This window comes from Pyrus communis, chromosome 6 (genome assembly GCF_963583255.1).
Source record: "Pyrus communis chromosome 6, drPyrComm1.1, whole genome shotgun sequence".
In the NCBI taxonomy this organism is placed as follows: Eukaryota; Viridiplantae; Streptophyta; class Magnoliopsida; order Rosales; family Rosaceae; genus Pyrus; species Pyrus communis.
The window spans coordinates 23,554,347-23,573,268 of NC_084808.1; the positions used below are offsets into that span (position 1 = coordinate 23,554,347).

Consider the following 18,922-nt stretch of genomic DNA (forward strand, 5'->3'; position numbering starts at 1 on the left):
TCTATTATTGATATGATTGTTGATGTGTTTTATGTTTGTATACTCATTTTATAATTGAAATTTAGATGGAATTTTTGTTTATTGGTTGATTGGTATATGTTTTGTGTTTTTGGTTAAATGTGTAGTTTAGAAATAAGAAATATGGAAAGATTTTTCAAGCCAAAGCCAATAGCACCATCTACTTGTTCGGGTAGTTCGAGCTCAAGACAAAATGAGTGTAACATTGATTTTAATAATCTTGAGAGACATTGAGAAAGATGTTTTTTCATTGAGTGACAGCTTAGTTGTTTACATTGAGAAAGATGTTTTTTCATGTATTGGTAATGAAGCTATCATGGAACATTTTCAGACCATGAAACCTCGTCGTGGACGCTTGAATTAGGATTTTATAGCTTGTAATATTGTTATGCAAATGATTTTTGAATAAAATGTATTATATTTAACTTTTCAATGTTATTTTTGTCTATAAATTTTTTAACCTTTACTATTGGGACCCCCCGAGTTTAAAATCCTGGATCCGCCACTGGCTGCTGAGACAGATTTGCATGGATTGGTAGCTGAACTGAGGAAAGGGATTGAACAATTTACCAGTAAGGCCAAAAGGGTTCGACTGAGTGAGGACATCTCGGTAATTTCAGAGCCTCAGATGGCGGCTATAGGGTTGTTAAGTAGGGATGACATGGACTTTTATGTATGCACCAGTTGGTGTAGGTTTGAATTGTATGAGGCTGCAGATTTTGGGTGGGGGAAGCCAATGTGGGTGAGCTCCGCAGTTCCCACATGCAATAACATGGTGATTTTGGTGGATGCAGAAGGTGGTGATGGAATAGAGTGTTGGATAAGATTGAACGAAGACGAAATGAAAGTGTTTGAGTGTGATCAAGAGCTTCTCTCGTATGCTGCTTTCAATCCAAGCGTCTGGAAAACTGGTTAACCAAACTTATCATACCTGGGGAAAAAAACTTGTTTTTAAGCCTTATTTGTGGGACAATTCACTTTGACAAAAACACAATAGCAGACTGAAGCACCCCTTTATTCTTTTGAATAGTTTATATTTTTCCAATTGCAAGACAATGTTCCTAATCATTTGCTGATGCTTAACCTACTGAGGTAATGCCTCACTTAAAATTCACAAAGTTAAACTCACTAACATTGTTATGGGACATTATCGACTCATCAATGTTTTTACTTGTGTATTTATTAATGTTATAATTTAAGTAATTTAATAATATCACGTAACTATATTACTTTCATGCACCAAATATCTCCTAAATTTATGATCCTAGCATCCAATATTTGACGTTTCAAAATCATGATGTGTGCATGGAGGGCCACTGCCTCAATAATCCTACCTACCTCGGCAGAAAGATAAGAACCGTATCAGTATAAATTGCAACAAAGTTAAGGCCACTGCAATTTCAATGTAAGCTCTGCGAATTCAATTAGAATTTGTCTTTGTAAATTAACCAGCTTCACCAAATATGGTTGCTAAGACCACAGTGCAACCCCAAGTTGAAATAATTTCCATGGAAAGCATCCAGCCTTCCATTTCGACTCTACCAGACCAGATCATAAAACCTGCAGTCTCTCATCTCGACCAGTTCCAAAGTCCCACTTATTTGCCACTTCTTTTCTTCTACAATTATTTTTTCCACTTATTTGCCACCCGTTTGCCGGTCAGACCGGAGATTCCATCTCCATTTACTGTAGTGACGAGGGAGTCACATTGGTACTGATAACAGAAATGAAGAGTTGCAGAGAATGAACCAATGTTGCAGAGAAAGCAAGAAAGAAGAACAATTCTTAGTGAGAGAAAGAAGAGAGAAGGAAGAGAATTCTCAATTGTATTTTGTAACAACTACTAACAGTACTAACTACTACTAATAGTTTTCCTATCAGCCTACATCATTCATCATCCCCCCCTCAATCTTTACTGGGTTTCCCGGCTTGAGATTGAAGCAATGCTTAATAAAAGTAGGACTGTGAAGACCTTTAGTAAGCACATCAATTGTTTGTTCATTACTTGGAACATATGCAAGATCCAAATCTCCTTGTTGTACTCTTTCGCGAACGAAGTGATAATCTGTGTCAAGATGTTTAATTCGGGAATGGAACACTGCACCAAATTGTTATTTCTGAGCTGATAACAATGGACAATCTTCAAGTTTTGTAGTGTGTCAAATCTATAGAACGAAGGGTCACATTGCCCTTGAATGCTATCACAGGAACAATTTCTCATACCAAGGTAATCCACCACCACCTTCCCTCACTGTTTTGTCTACACAAACCTAGCTCTGATACCATGATAATAGAAATGAAGAGTTGCAGAGAATGAACCAATGTTGCAGAGAAAGCAAGAAAGAAGAACAATTCTTAGAGAGAGAAAGAAGAGAGAAGGAAGAGAATTCTCAATTGTATTTTCTGTATTTTATTTCCATCATTTGTTTGGAGCTATTACATTTGCTTATATAGCCACACACGGCTTACACTCTAAGCAATCTGTTGTTAACAGAACCAACTACCTAACAACCTTTCTGTTAACCGTTTTAACAACTACTAACAGTTTTCCAATCAGCCTACATCATTCATCAGGTACAAGCAAGAATCAAATGTAACCTAACCCAAGTTCTTGGTGCTCCTACAGATGAAATTCTGGACCTTTAATTTACCTGTGGATGGTTTAAATTGGAAAACCTTATACTCCATCACTAGCCTCTTACTTGTCCAGATCAGCTTCTTCGACCGTGGAAGCATGGTACTTGGTGTCTGCCTGAATCACAAGCTAGGCGGTAAGTGTTTTTTCCCCAAAGTTTTATTGATTTATCGGGAAAATCTTCGCAATGCCCCCTTAAACTAGAACTATCTTTCAACTCGCTCTTTGGACTTTCAATTGGGTTCGAGCCACCTACTCTAATAGAACGTGCAGCTTTGCTACCTTTCAAATTCTCCGTCATGGTTATGTTTGTTCATTCAAAGGGCATTGCTAATTAATGAGTAGAAAACTGATAGCAACCCTACCGAAGTTGTTGTATGACACTGTGGCCAAAATGAGGGAGGGGAAGAACCAGGTCTCATGATCAGTGTTTTAAAAATCTCCGCCTACCGCCGTCTAGGCGCTAGGCGGCTAATCACCGTCCCGATTAATGCCTAGGTGTTTGAAATTTAGAACGGGCTCCTAAACCTACTGAGGCGCCCGCCCAGATCGCCTTGGTAACCCACCTAGCCCGCCCAGACCCGCCTAAGCACCCTCCTAGGTTGCAACTTACTTAGACAGAAAATAGATTTGCATTATTAATTTTAATAAACTGCAGGGGACTTGTTGAATACTAAAATCAACACATATTATTTGCTTGTATCCTCATGTTTTCATTATGTTCCAATACTTCATAATATATATGTCATTCTATTTTGTACTTTATGATAAAATTATATATATTTTAAGTATAAACACACACCTATTTACACAAAATATAATAGATTTACTTAAATTTGCTTAGTCTGCTTAGGCGCCTAAGCGCTAGGCCCCAGCTCGCCGCCCGACTAACGCCGGCCGTCTTTTGGAACCTTGCTCATGATTGAGTGGCTACAACAATTAGGGGAACTGTACACCAAAATAGACATCATCAATGATGAGGTTGTTATAGATGTAGCAGCCGGTGCTGGTTCCCAGTGCATGGGGTGGATTTTGGGTGGGGAAAGCCTGTATGGGTGACCATTCCAAGCCACAACTTAAAGCGTAGTTTTTATTTGATTGATGCCAGAGATGGGAAGGTGTCAAGCATCTGCGAATCTGACGGAGGAGTATAGAATGTGATCCGGAGCTCCTCGCATTTGCCTCTCTGAATCCCCCAGTGAACTTCTAGGATGAACGGCGTCTAACATTATCTAGATCTCTAGGTCACCTAGTACTTAGATACATAGAGATCAATTAGCGCAAAATAATGGGAGTTGTAATTGGCGCTCTCAAAAAATCATTCTGCACTCCTCCTTAGTGTTGTTTCTCTACATAATCTCTTCACGTGAGGAGTGCAAATTGACAATTTTCGAGCGTCAATAACAACCCTCAAAAGAATAAAACTATTTGCTTAAATCTCCTATAATTGATCAGGAAACACATGATCAAGCTGCAGAGTATATCTGATCACACCATGACATGATTCAGTAATATCAGTACCATAAACATCTAATCAGGAAATTAACACATGACCACTAATCAACCGCAGAGAAGCTAATTACTCGTTCAAATTAAAGACGTGAAAGTGAATTTTCCTTTACATTACCAACTGGAGATTTAAGCAATGCGATGAACTCTTTGTGAAGTTCAAACTTGGCCATGTCTTCCTCTGTCAAGCTAAAATACGACTCGATACCATCGCCATTTTTGGTGTCCATGAAAACTATCTGATTATTAATATTCATGGCAGCCATGCTCACCCATGCAGGCTTCCCCCAACCAAAATCAGCATCGTAAATAGGAAACCTGCACACACTCGAAAAAGTTAATGTCACCAGCTCACCTTTTGCAAACCTCTCCATTCTTTTCCTCATGAAATCCAAATGCTCTCGATATCCCTCTTGAAATCTCCTCATATAATTATTGTCAATGTTCTCAATTTCCTCTATCACCTGCCTCACCAATCGATGGCTCCCCTCCCCATTGACCAAAGTTGGAGTTGCGGTGGCAGCCCTGTAATAATTCCCAAAAGCATGCTGAGGCAAAGGTGGGTCAAACCTCGACCGCAGATCCATAATATAAACAACGGTGTATAATGTTTGAGAGCGTGATTGATTTGGAATACCGACACAATCTGTTTTTCTCCTTAATGTCAGAAAGATGTTCCATAAAAAAGCTGATAAGGCCTCAACTTTTGAAGGGCGTTTTTGGGTTTTGGAAAACTTCATGCTCTCTTCATATCTCGATCTTAAAGCCTCAACCTTTGAGCCATCGAACACAAACCTCTTTGTTACGATTGCTTTCTTGTTGACAAACGAAACCCCTAAATACCCATCCATATTTTTTGGTGGGAAGATTGATGCCGCAGAAAAATCCGGACCCACAATAATATTACTCTTCCCTTGTTCATCACAATTAGCTTGAGCTGCCCATCTGTTCACAAATGTAAAAGATGTTAACCCATCTGCAATCCTATGAGAGACACACAAGCCAATAGCAAATCCTCCACGGTCAAACACATTGAGTTGAACACCAAGGGGTACTTCAGTTACTTCGTCTAGCCTGTAGGGCAACAACTTGTTGAGTTCGGAGACAAAAGGGCTGGCGATCACATCAGAAAGGGGTTGGGATTTGACCTTGGATTCGAAGAATGGCACGCCTTGGTCGCTGCAGTGAACAAAGAGATTGTGTTTCACTCGGCCGGCAAAAGGGTAGTATTGGGATAGTATTTTGGAGAGAGACGTCTTGAGGATGTTTGATATCTGAGTGATGGTTTTGGTGCCGGTGGATTCGTAGAAGAAGAGAAAGGGGATATATGCATGGGGAGCTAATTGATCGAGAAAGCAGAGCTGGTGATGGTGAAGATGATTTGGGGTTGGAGAAGATGGTTTGATCATCTCTACGGACTTGGAGATCACTTCAACTTCAATCTTCATTCTCACCCCCCTCTCTCTCTCTCCCTCCCTCCCTCCCTCTGTGGTATGGCTAAATTCTTGGGGCTTAATTTAATTTATCTCCTTTAGTTAATTAAGAACAACATTTTCATTTAATTTCTGTAAAAAAAAATTACAAATTATTATAATTTATTTGATTTAAATATTTAAAATGAAAAAAAAAAAAAAATCTCCCCCAACCATCCGACCTCCTATTTAATCAGGAGTGTTACTATTCTCATCCCTCTGTCATATTTCTACCCGCACTGTTTATTAAATTTTTTAATAACCATTTACCCTCATGTAAAATGTCATATTACTTTAGTTCAAAGAAGGAGGCAAAATCGCACTGTAGAAATGAACAGTGATTTGGAGAGAATTTCATTTTATTTACGAAGCTGCCACTGTCTCTGCCGCTGATCTCTGTTGATGATCGGGTGCGATGGTCGTTTGAGTCTGTAGGGTTTCGAACGGATTGGGTGGGTTAGGGAGACTTTCATTTCCTTTCTTTCTGTGAGCTGCAGAGGGACTCGGTGACACCATGCCGTCAGTAGAGAGAGCGGGAGGGAGAGAGATAGGGATTTGGTGAGGGGAAGGCATGCGGCTTGCAGAGAGGAGGAGGTGAGAGAGAGGGGGAGGGAGGAAGGAAGAGCGAGAGAGATAGGGATTTGGTGAGGGGAAGGCATACGGCTTGCAGTTAGACAGAGTCATAGGGGTGTACAATTCAAGGAGATAGAGAAGAGATTGAATGGTTGCATCACTCTCACTACCTGCACTCCTGAGGCCGGCTGCCAGAGAGAAGGACACATGAGAGAGAGAGAGAGCGCATAGAGACAGGAAGGCCTGAGATTGAGGACAAAGGCCATGGTTGCACAGAATGACTGAGATTTGAAGCCCATGACAGCCTCAGCTGATTGAAAAGGTGAGGAGTCGTTTTCAAATCTTTTCTGCTTTAGGATTCGGTTTACAAACTCTATTCATATCATGCAGCTTCAGATTCGAAATTGTGATTTTGTTCAGCAAGAATTCTAGGGTTTGAGACATTTGTGAGGTTTACACATTTTAAATCTCCTTTTGTCTTCAAGTTCTCTCTAATTTATTGCTATGTGATGTAACTCTTATTCTGTATATTTTACTGATCAATCGAACATGCAGAGGTAGTGATTGAAGCCTTTTGTTGCTGGGAATCTATTAGATCGTTTAGAGGTAAAAAAAACCCAGCTTTTTTTTTAATTTAATTTTTCTTCTTCGTTTAAATCTATTAGTTCTACTTAAGGAATGAATTATGATCAGAATTTGTTTCAGGGAATGGGAGAGCGAAATTCGAGAGAGAATGTCGAAATCGGCTAAGATCGAAGATAAAGACGGACGGGTCTGCTTGGCTGCTGATACTGACAACATGTAAATCAGAGCCGGTGAGAATGGCGGCGGAGAAGCTCAGCTCGACCCAGAGTTAGGTTTCTGAAAAATGAGAAAGGTTTCTGTAACATGCTCTTCTTCTTCCTCTTCATCTTCTGGTATGCTTCTTTCCCTCCAACTTTGCAAATATTTTTGTTTAAATGCTAATTGTTTGCTTGGTTTGTTGGGATCTTTTTATATTATTTTGATATGGGTTATTGATTTTTATTTTCTTGCATTTTAGTTTATTATATTGTGAATCAATGAGTAATTTCCATTGGGACTATAAGAAAAAAGAGTAATTTAATTCTCAGTACCCAGATTCTGATTAGTTGCTTCTAATTTGTCATAAAAATTTTAGGTGTTTTGTGTTCGACATATAAAGTGATAAATGTGTGTTGATACCCAAAAAGAAGATGAATTTAAAAGCATAGAATCTCTAGAGGGTTGCTTTAGGACCAACTGATGAAAAGGACCAGAGAAAAGGTTGTTGGATACACTCTTGGTCATGCATCTGTGATGTTGTAAGAGCTCTAAGACTATCGCTGTAACATGGAGAAAGGAAGGTATGGGTATGGGTAGGGGATGGAAAAGCATTTCGTTTTCCATTTGCTTCCTGAAACCCGAGGGATTTCTGCGACTGCAGATTGAGATGGGGGTGTCCGATAGGTGCCCTTTAATTGTCACTTTTGTGATTTGTCCACCCTTGATTGTTGTGTGATTCATTCTCACGGGCGTTCTATGCACAAGGTTTCATGTTATTCCTTCCCTTTAATTTTGATATTGTTGTGCTTAATTTCTGTTTTATTTTATTGGGTGATTAGATTACAATTTACAATCCCCAATTTTTTATTTTTACTTTTTATGCCTCACTGCTATTGCTTTCATTTGTCGTATAGAATAAAGACTTTTTTGAATGTTATTACCGCTGTGGTTTCTATGTGTTTGATACTGATATTGGTCTTTCCCACATGCGCTCTTTTCACAAGGTTTCGTATTTTTCACAGGATCCGCTCACCCTATGGGCACCCGCACCGGTGGGCTTGGCCCTTCTATCTCCTCCAACCGCAGGTGTGTATATATATATATGTCAAATCTACTTATTTGCATATGTGTCTTTGTGTAGGGTTTGTTCCTGATCAGTTTTCCGTCATTTTTAACAATCTATGCAATTATATTGCTTTGGATTAGGATTTCAAATTGAGGTTTTTAATACGTTTGTTTTGGAATTTTTGAGATTGTTGGAAATTTTAGGGTTTGATGATTTTTATTTCAAATATTCAGTTTTAAGAAGCATATTAACAATGCACAAGGAGGAGCCAAGGCAAGTGTGGCCACTGTAAACACTAGGATTCCAGTATTGCTTCTGCACAACATGACGTTGTACAAAATGGAGCCCGTGTACATCCCCAATTACATCGTACAGATTTCTAAGTATCAGTTCCCTTTTAATCTAGAAAATGTATGTGTTCGAAGGAGTTTGGGAATATTAGATAATTGTGTTCTTTTTTAACATCTGAGTTGCCCATTTTGTTTGATTTTCATTTCTTGGCAATGTTTTTCCTTCTACTGATTTAATGTAGGAGGTTCTGATACGCCTGTTGCAAGCATGCTTCCGGGACAGCTGAAGCTTCAGCCTCTCAGAAAAGCTCCCGAACTTTTCCAAAGGCTCCGACTTCTCAGAGAAGCTTCCGAACTGTTCCAAAGGTTCCAAAGGCTCTGACTTCTCAAGAACACCACTCCTCTTTCATCAACAAAGCTTGACAATTTGTTTAATTTTTTTTTCTGGAAAAATTCCCGATTTTGATTTTTTTCAATTTTTGTTTTGTTTTGTTTTTGTTAATTGCAGCTGCCAGTAACAATTTTCCCAGTACACATGCCCTCGATGCAGCTCACGCTACTGTTCCCTGCACCGCTACAAGGTATGCATGCTGATTTGTCCATATTCTTATTTATTTTATTTTGTAATATTTAGCAAAATCGAACATTTGATCACCTTCTTTTGATTTTGGGTTTGGTGGGTTTGATGCGTACTGATAAATTTATTTGGTTTTGGTTGATCTGAAATTGGTGATTGCATAACACGTTGGAATGTGAATTTTCATGCGTTGTGTAATTTTGAGTCTCTGTTTGGATGCTTTAATATGTTGGATTACCTTAGATACTGGCCTTCCGTGACTCCCTTGATTTATGCATGATGGAACTAATTTACTTTAGAATAGATAATTTTTCTGGTCTTCTTACTTTTGTTGGAATGTTGTTAATGTAATCTGTTAATTTTGGATATTTGTTTGTCATGGATTCTGTAGAAATAGACTCCAGTTATGTCCTCTGGTTTTCTGATTTTTTTTCTCAATTAGGATTATTTCTTATCAATTTCCTTTGAGATTTGTGCATGTGTGTTTGTTAATGCTCATCGCTCGGTGAGGGTTTCAGGGATGGGGGGTCATACCGATAGACATAGAGATAAAGATAGAGGGAGACAGAAAGGGAGAGATAGAGGGAGAAGGAGAGGGAGATGGAGAGAGACATAGAGGGAGAGGGAGAGGGAGAGAGGGAGACAGACAGAGAAAGAGGGAGAGAGAGAGAGAGAGGGAGAGGGAGGAGTGGGGATCTCATCGCCATTGCTGCAGATCCTCGATTTCATGAGTGGGAGAGGGGGGACAGTCAGAGAAAAGCATGGGGGCCGTTGGGTTAGCTTAAGATTACAGAGAACAGCCTACTACATGGGGGAATAAATCTTTCTTATAGCATGCATATCCATATATAGCAAGCAAAGTTTCACTTAGTTCGTTCTTAGGCACTAGACTGTCTTTCCTTTAGCTTATAATTAGCTGCTCATGAATTCTTGGCATCTTATTTTATTCTTCTTATTGGGGTGTTTTACAGCACCGTAGATTTTTACAAGGAGCTTCCTTAGTTTGTTGTCAAGGCTGGTTCAATTTTAAGTAATATTTATGGTGTAGATTGGGAAAACAAACTTGAGGTATTAATTTTTCAGAGATAGTTTATGCTTGAAATTAGCCCTGTTTTTATATCTTCCAACATTCTGTTTTCTTGGAGTCACTGTGTGCTTGAAAACTGCTGAAACAACAATTGAACAGTTAATTTTTTTTTTTTGTTAACTGTCGAAACAGGTGCTAGGCCTACAGGCCATATATTTTGCTACCTTAACTGCAAGGGCAAAATATGTCTGGACTGCATCTTGCTTTTGTTTCTTACGGAAATAGGCATCCTGCATTTTTTTTTTCTTTGAACATTAGTGCTTGAAAACTTAGCTGCTGAAACAAAAACAGAACACTTTTAATGTTTTTTGTTAACTGCTGAAACAGGCGGCTGGCCTGCAGGACATATTTTGCCATCTTAAATTCAGAGGCAATATATGTGTGAACTGCATGTTGCTTCTGTTTCTTGTGGAAACAGAGAATTTTTTGCAATCACATCTTTTGTAATCAAGAACGTTCAACTTCGTCCTGTTAATTGTACAATGTCTTTTCATATCAGTTATGTTGAATGTATACAAAAATCAAGATGCTTATCTTACCAACTCTTTTCACTCATCTATCATTCTATTCATTCATGATTATGTTTAATTTATTCAGGTTAAGTGTGTCTTATTCATGCAGTTAAGATTGGTGCATTCAAGTCCCGTAGCAACGCGCGGGCCTATTTTCTAGTAAGGACTAAGGGAAAACAAAATCAGATCGTTCACTTCCACCCATGCTCAACTCGTAATCTCAATTCCCAAACATCTCGTCTGCATTTTGTTCCGTTTAATGTTTAATATATGTTTATTGGATCCTAAATTATTGAATTTATGATTGAATCGTGAGTTGATCTTATTGTATTCGTTGAGCTCATCGTAATACACATCTCAAACGCGCTGAATGCATCAAGCTGTATAAGGATGTCATCAGAGTTTCTTTCTCTACCAATTTCGTTTCTTATTATTTCAGCTTTGATTCTATGATTCGTTGAGCGACTGACTCTTCATTTCTATTATTGCATCCCTTCGTGGTCTGCTATGGGGTTGGTCAGGATGGTGGTAAAAGTGCAGAAGGGTGGTTGCGGTTTGCTTCCTTCTATTTAAGAAATTTTCTTTTATTAAATATATTTAAATAATTGAAAAATAGATGGGATAACAGGCTACAAAAGCAATACGAATAATGAATTTTGTGCTTCTCAGCGGTCAGTAATGGCTATGGGAAGGGGGAGGCTGTCCTGGTGAGTGGTGTCCGGGTGGTAATTGGAAGGGTACTTTGGTGATAATAGTGGGTAGGAAGATAGTAGCTAGGGTATTTTTCTTATTTTTTAGGGTACGTGGGATTATAATGTAAATATGACAATAAAGTGAGTTTAGTAGCACTCATTATTTTCTTCTCGTGTTTTTATGTCACAGCCTTAATCATTTTTCAGATTGGAAGTTTTATTTCTTATATGTGTTATTTTTCATTGATTTACATTTTTCTGTAAAAAGAAAGTAATTATTGTTTCTTATGAATCTCTAAAAAAGATTGAATGAAATGTCATTAATTGGCTAATAAAGACAAACATAAGGACTTAATTAGTCAAATCAAAAACACAAAAACTAAATTGGCTATATAGGCTATAACACCGGGACTATTTTAACATTTAAACCAATTCTTAAAGTAAGAATTTTTTTTTTGTCGACTTAAAGTATGAATTGAAAGGTTGGAATCTTTTTGCCGACATTTATTTCTTTATGCGATTAATTAAAGTATAGTTGGTTACCAAGCACTAATTATTCAAGGTTTTTATTTTATTTTTTTTATTTTTTTAAATTTTAATATAACTTGCATTTCTAATAAGTATTGATTCTAAAATCATTGTAATGTAAAAATACTTCAATTTTTTTTAAAAGTATTTTCAAACGAGTCCTTATTTTTTGAGATCAGAGTCATCTAGACGAAGGCAAGATTCCAAAATCCATAAAGCTTGATCCTCCAATGTCTTTCAGTTCTTTAATGAACCCAGTTTAACTCTGCAATTTTACCAAACAATCTAAAAAGTATGAACAAAAACTTCTGATTTAGGTAGACTATGACAAAAAAATCTATGGTAAAGAAATGTTCAAGAGACTCTTATAGTGAGACTCAGTGACACCCGTGGGATAGATAGATAAACACAATTAATTTGAATTAGAATATCAACAAAAAAATGTGTTGCACTATAGGTAGACTGAAAAAGACAACCTATGATACATGTAGATAAACACAAATAATTTGAAATAGATTATCAATAACATGATATATATTGGTAGATAATACAATTTATCCATGATATGCGTAGAATAAAAAAAAATATAGAGGTAGATTAATAAAAGAAATATGATATATAAACACCAATAAAATCCATAGAAAAGTATAAACAAAAAGATGATACTGGGGGAGAAAAACATGAAGAAGAAAGAAAGATTTTTAGAACAGAAAAAAATAGAGAAACATGAACAACAAAAGGGAGAAAGCAGACAAGATTGGCTAATTTCTACAAATCAAACCTACAACATAAATTAGAGGTTGGACATCTTTGATCATCTATGCTGGGGAGCAGGAAGGAGGAAAAAAAACACGAGATAGAGAGAAAAAGAGAACGAAGAAATAAGAAACGTTTTGGAGCAGGAAAGAAATTTAGCAGGACAATAAAAATGAGTTGATGTGGATGATGAGTATCGGACCTAACTCAATACTCAAGCAAAATTGATGGGTGAGGACCAAGGAGGTGTAGATGGGGAAGGGGAGGGGGAGGATTTACTGTGTTTGTGTATGTAGGTGACCGGAGAGGGGGAGGATTTACTGTGTTTGTGTATGTAGGTGACACGTGGTCCGGTCTTTCTATCTGATAAATTCTCTTTGTATGAAAAAATTACTCTTCCAGTTTCTTGTGACATTACTCTTAAGTCTTAACTCTTCTATGTGATGCTGTCATCGTTGAAAGAACATTTTCGATTATGAAAATTTTAAAGGTCGATTAAGAGATTGAATGAAATCAATAGATAAATGATAGAACGGTTATTTTTATATAGAGAGATATTTGATAGTATTGGTAATAAAGTTGTTATGCAACGCTTTTAAAACATAAAAACACATTTAAAGATATTGTAATATGTTATATGAAAAACATTATATATTAATATATGAGTGTTTTATTTAGTATTTAGTACGTTCTTGAACTATTTAGTTCGTGACTTTGTTGAGAAGGCCCCATCAATACAGAACTCTAACTTGGTCCTATTTGTATAGCCTTGCATAAAAAAATATGCAGGGGATCCATATCACATCAATATAGAACGATAAGGTGAGACCCTTTAATTGTTTTTCTCCTTCAAATAGAATAATCCAACTTGTTAGGAAAATTTTGTTTGTAATATAGTAATTGAGAGTGGCGTGCGGAGCGGAAACTCAATGTTTACTATGTTAAGAACCAATACGCTATGTTTTGGATGAGAATGACATCCATATCTTTATATTTCTATGATTAATAAGTAAAATCATGACTTTCGAGCTTGTTCATACTTTATATTTCTATGATTAATAAGTAAAACCATGACTTTCAAACTTGTTCCTCATTCTTATATTTCGACTGGTTCTATTCGTATACTAATTGGGATACAAGGATTTAATTGGGAATTGTTCTAATTTGGGAGGAAAAATAACGATACGTTGTTGGTTTTGATTATACTTATTAGAAATGGGCAAAAATATTGAAAAACTAAACCAAATCCAATGAAGTAAAAAAAAACCAAAAAACCTAGTTGCCTAGAACGTCTAATTATTCATTAAATTGACTGAGTTAAAAAGAAAGTACAAATTCATAAGCATAACAAAACACTTACAAAACACAACTTGAACAACACTCAACCTTACTCAAATTTTGATGAATTTAGATACAAGAAATCTCACAGACACAATTAATTTGACTTAAAATGAGTCTATGTATTCTTTTTCTTTTGGGCAAATCACGAATAGACTCATTTACAGCCTACAGAATACTTTATGATCGTTCCAACACATTTCATTTTTCTTCTTCTTATTTATTTCCACCGAAGTACTCAACGCATTCTTCACTACACATTTGGAGAAACAAAGGCAAGGAACTCACCGTCGCCTTCAATTTTATCCAAGTCTTCTTCCTTCATGTTAATGTATGCTTCAATCCCACCACCAGACTTAGCGTCGATGAAAACAACCAAATTATTGAAAGTTAGGGCTGGCGAGCCAACCCAAGTAGGGTTTCCCCATCCAAAATCAGCTTCATACAGTGGAAACCTACACAGGCTGGTGAAGCTCATCGTTACCATCTCTCCTTTGAAGACATTATCGGAGCGCTGTTTGATGAAATCCAAATGCTCACTGCCCTTCTGCAATTTTTCAACGTAGTTTTTGTCGATTTTCTTCACTTGGTCTCTCACCTGCCTCACTAGGCCATAGCATTCCTCCCCGGTATCCAAAGACGGGATTGTCATTGCAATTCTGTATAGATTTCCAAATGAGTGTTCCGGCAATGGCGGATCAATCCTCGTACGAAGGTTTACTGCATGGACAATGGCGTAGAACCTCTTTGGTGCAATGTCTGACTTCACCTGAGTGGCAGCCATGAAGCGGTCCCATATGAAAGCGGATAAAGCCTCCACACGAGAAGGCGGCTTTTGGTGATTTTCTAAGCTCTTGCTGTGATCACCAGCACCATATTTTGTTTTGAGAGCCTCTATCTTTGAAGCCTCAAAGACAAACATTCTGGTTACAATGTTCTCCCTTGTGATGCCAATTCTTGGATTAAACCCAGATATGTTCTTTGGTGGGAAGAGTTTGGCTGATACAAATTGTGGGCACACTATATGATCACCTTGTTGTCTAGCAGTGGCTGCCCAAGTTTTGATGAAATTGAAAAACGATAATGCGTCCGCAATCTTATGGGAAATGCACATACCGAGAGCAATGCCACCACACTCAAAGATGTTGAGTTGGACACCGAAACAAATATCAGCAACTTCATCTACTTGGAATGGAATGAATTTGTTGAGTTCGATAGGAATTGGGTTTTGAATAACATCAGAAAGTTGGCACTTAACTCTAGTTTCCAAGTAGGGTATTCCCTGGTCATTGCAGTCTATGAACAAGTTGCCTTGGGCACGTCCGGCTAGCGGGTAGAATTGAGTCAAGACATTGGATAGGGATTTCTTAAGTTGATTGGATATTTCAACAATATCGAATTTTGTTTCGGGCTCTGATGAGGAATAGAATATGACCAAAGGATTATAGACCGGAGGAGATATCTGGTCGAGAAAGGAAAGCTGGTATGTGCGAAGGTGATCAGGAGTTGGAGAAGATGGTCTGATAATCTCCTTGGAGATTACTACAACTTCAACCTTCATGATATCTTGATAACAAAACAATAATGGTATAAGGAGCTGGAGTTGTGCTTCTATGGTGCTCTTCAACGAGACTTATATAGAGCTAAAAGCAACCGCATGCCAAAGTGGACAGGTAGAAAAGAGAGTGTAGTTAAGAAAGCAAAACACGTAATTGGCTCATGGATCTGATTATCTCCATGACAACATCCATTGTTTTGTTTAACTTGAAGATTAATGAATTGCACGAATCAGAGCCCGAAAATCGCGGAACATGACATTTTCTTAATTATCGTTAAAAATACTTAAGCCTTTTCTTTTCTTGAACTGAGGATTAGGTTTAAGTTTTCCAATGAGATAATAAGGATAGGATTTTCTGATATGTTGAAGCGTCTCAGTTTAAGCAAACAATATAATACATATATATTTAGTCCAACCTGTTATTTCTTGCAGAAATGCCTATGTGTTTCGTGTGAAGTTAAGGTGCGGCAGAATTCCACATGCTAACAAGTAAGGGCAAGAGATTATGAGAGGATTCTAATGCCTCATTTTCAGTTGTTATTTTTCAACTTAAAGTGCTTTCACATTTATTTTTATTTTTATTTTTTCCTTCAAAAGAAAGAAATTTTATTATATTCGAATAGAAATGTTTACATATGAAGCTAAAGTATTAAATAATCATTTTGGCTCAATACCATCCCAATTATGAAACCTCTCTTCTTGAGCAACAAAAGAAGCCACTAGTTGCGTTGCCTTGTTGCAAACACGAGGAGCGAAGATAAATTCCACTCACTTCAATTGCTGTTTCAAACACTGAACATCAAAGTGGATGCCTTCAATCACAACATCAAGTTGGGTTTCCTGTTAAACATATCTACTAGACATTTGGAGTCCGATTCTATTTGAACCACCACAGAGTCTTTATTAATTTAAGTGTTTTTCATATTCATTTTAAAACAACAATATTAATTAATCAGTTGCTATTTTTATGGAATCTCATCCCTTCCTCAATTTAAGGATTCAATTATCTAAATCATTTGTAACTTCATTTTATACAAAAATTGTTTTAACTAATACCTATAGAAGATGACATCATTAGTTTTTTTTTTCAAGAGTTTAGGTTACAAAAATATTCTTTATAGTAATAATTTTTACACACTTCTATCTCCTTTATCCATGTTGTTCCTTTCTCTCTTTCTCCTTTCAAGAAACATCGGTCCGATTTTTCCTTTTCTCCCATCTCTACTCATCTGCTAGCTACTTCCACGTTTTACACTTTATAATGGTAAAGTATACCGTGTAGTTTTCGCTTTCCATAGATGTCAACCGTGGCTCCATCTCTAGATGGCAGCATAGACTTGCTATTTCTAGAATTAAACCAGATCGGAACCCCGCGACTCAATTTGGTATTGAAAGCGTAAAACAATTTGAATCCATACTTGTCGAGAATGTCTCCACCTCCAACTGGTTCTGGTCCCAACCTCCTAAACCCGACTTGAACGCGTTGATCAGGCCTTACCCTTGTCGATACCGGCAAATTTCCAGTTATGGAACCTCCGTCCTCGAAGTTTTGGGATTCAGATTCAGGTTCGAAGAAGACCAGTCGGATTTATAACACAGAAAAAACAAATTATTCTTCCACAATCCTAAATCTTCTTACTGAGAGAACCACAAAGATATTCACTAGAGGTCTAGTTTTCCGGTGCTGGAATCTTGACTTAGATGGTTGAATCCTGGTGAAGTAGACGTCCGTAGAACTACAAGCACAGAGTAGAGATGAAATTCTATTTTAAGGACATTTCGGTACGCAAACCTCGATTTTCAGTTTGACTGTTTAATATTATTTTGTTTTGTTCATACTCTGTTAAATTATTTATTCGCATTTATTATTTATTTGTGTGGATGCAAATTTCTTTCTCCTTGATCTTGGACAAAATTGCACTTACAAAACAAATAACACCTTAAGTCAAGGCCAAAAACCTCATACGCTCATGATGATTTTTGGAGGGGGGGTTTAACTGAAGAACCTCCCCAAAGTTAAAATTTTGAGAGAAAGTTGTAATACCCTGAAAAATTTAAGATATATGATTATGTGGAATTTTTTTTGAAAGTGAAATGCCCTTATTTGGTTAAGGTAATTTTACGAGGACGTATTTTATCCTCGCATATTTTATCGTATTTCTTGACATATCTGGATGGAGGATGATTCCACGAGTGTATAAGCTAAAGCCGTTTGTGAGTCCGGATTATAACGGTATAGTTACAGATATTTGAAGTTGTTTTACTAACTATAGTTTTAATTTAATACTAGGTGGGAGTGAGAACCAATCAAGGGCTTGGATTCGGCCCAATCAATTAAAGGGGTTATGGGACCAATCAGATTATGAGAAGGGAGGCAGGAACCAATCAGGAAAAAAAAAAGGAGGGAAAGGAAAGAAGAAGGAGGGGGAAGAACCGGGTCACCCTTCGACTTGCACCTTTGACCCGTTTCCTCCATAATTTCCGATGGTTTTCCATCAGAGTTTCCACGAATTGGACCAAGCTACCATTCCCAAACATCATCTAGCCTTTCCCTCTTCCTTTTCCACCCCAGATTTAGAAGAAAATTGTTGTAAATGGGTGAAGAACCGTCGGTGGGTACGATGGGTTCGTGTGAGAAATCCCAAAATCCTGAAGCTATTCCCACCAATTACCACTGCCATTAGACTCCCCATAAGGCTTAGAACAAAGCCCAAGCCTTGATTGGGGCGGCGGAGCACTGGAGGTGGCGAATCGAGGTCACCTAATTTCTAGGGTTCTGGCGGTTTGTGACCAAATTCAGGTATTTTGAGGCTGAATTAGACCTCGGCCCTGGTATGAAAAATGTTTCTCTCCTTGATTTGTACATTCCTGCAAAATTTGATAATTTTTTGAAATAGTTGAAATTTTCAAGCGACTAGGGGCGGCCGACTGCCACGCACGGGCGCATGTGTGGTAGCGCATGGCCAGTGAGCCAACGCCACCATTTTATGCATATTTCGATATATTGAAACCATATTTGATATGCATTTGGTATGACTCACTTGTTTGAACCTAGTTAGTGATTGTTAGTCACTTGAATGATTTTCCGAAATGAGTTAGACATTGAAATTGTGAACTACGAATGGCTTGATCCCTTTGTAGGGTATGTAGGCAGTCTAACGAGAAGGTTAGATGTAGCCATAATAAAATAATTGAGATTTAATCTTTTCTTGGAAATTGTCTAAGAAAAGGAATTTGGTGATCCTCTTCCGAAATAAATTTTGGGCCTATCTTAGTTTTTGCTTCCAAATATAAATTTTTGGGTCATTACAAGTGGTATCAAAGCGAACGATCCTACTTCCTAATTTGTTATATTCTTGAATTCTTATTGATGTGAAATATGATATGCAATGTGAATGCATTATTTCATAAATTTTGTGAACAATATGCTATGTGAATTATGATTTGCATTGATATTGCATTATTCATAATTTCTATGATCATTAATGTGAGATATATATGTGTTATGAATCTCGCACTGGTAAGAGG

At 37.4% G+C, this 18,922-nt stretch overlaps 2 protein-coding genes and 1 long non-coding RNA gene across 3 annotated transcripts; 1 reads left to right on the plus strand and 2 right to left on the minus strand.

Annotated features, from left to right (window-relative positions):
• Window positions 1–4,116: 4,116 nt before the first annotated feature.
• LOC137738139 (stemmadenine O-acetyltransferase-like) lies at window positions 4,117–5,671 on the minus strand. Its single transcript, XM_068477768.1, has one exon. It carries the CDS (start codon window positions 5,608–5,610, stop codon window positions 4,246–4,248), a length of 1,365 nt encoding a protein of 454 aa, XP_068333869.1. The 5' UTR covers window positions 5,611–5,671; the 3' UTR covers window positions 4,117–4,245.
• Window positions 5,672–6,916: 1,245 nt separating this feature from the next.
• Window positions 6,917–8,418, plus strand: LOC137736551 (uncharacterized). Its single transcript, XR_011068765.1, has 3 exons — window positions 6,917–7,124; window positions 8,013–8,076; window positions 8,290–8,418. It is a non-coding gene; the product is annotated as an uncharacterized lncRNA (long non-coding RNA).
• Window positions 8,419–13,868: 5,450 nt separating this feature from the next.
• On the minus strand, window positions 13,869–15,452 carry LOC137738127 (stemmadenine O-acetyltransferase-like). Its single transcript, XM_068477753.1, has one exon. It carries the CDS (start codon window positions 15,395–15,397, stop codon window positions 14,090–14,092), a length of 1,308 nt encoding a protein of 435 aa, XP_068333854.1. The 5' UTR covers window positions 15,398–15,452; the 3' UTR covers window positions 13,869–14,089.
• Between the last annotated feature and the right edge of the window lie 3,470 nt (window positions 15,453–18,922).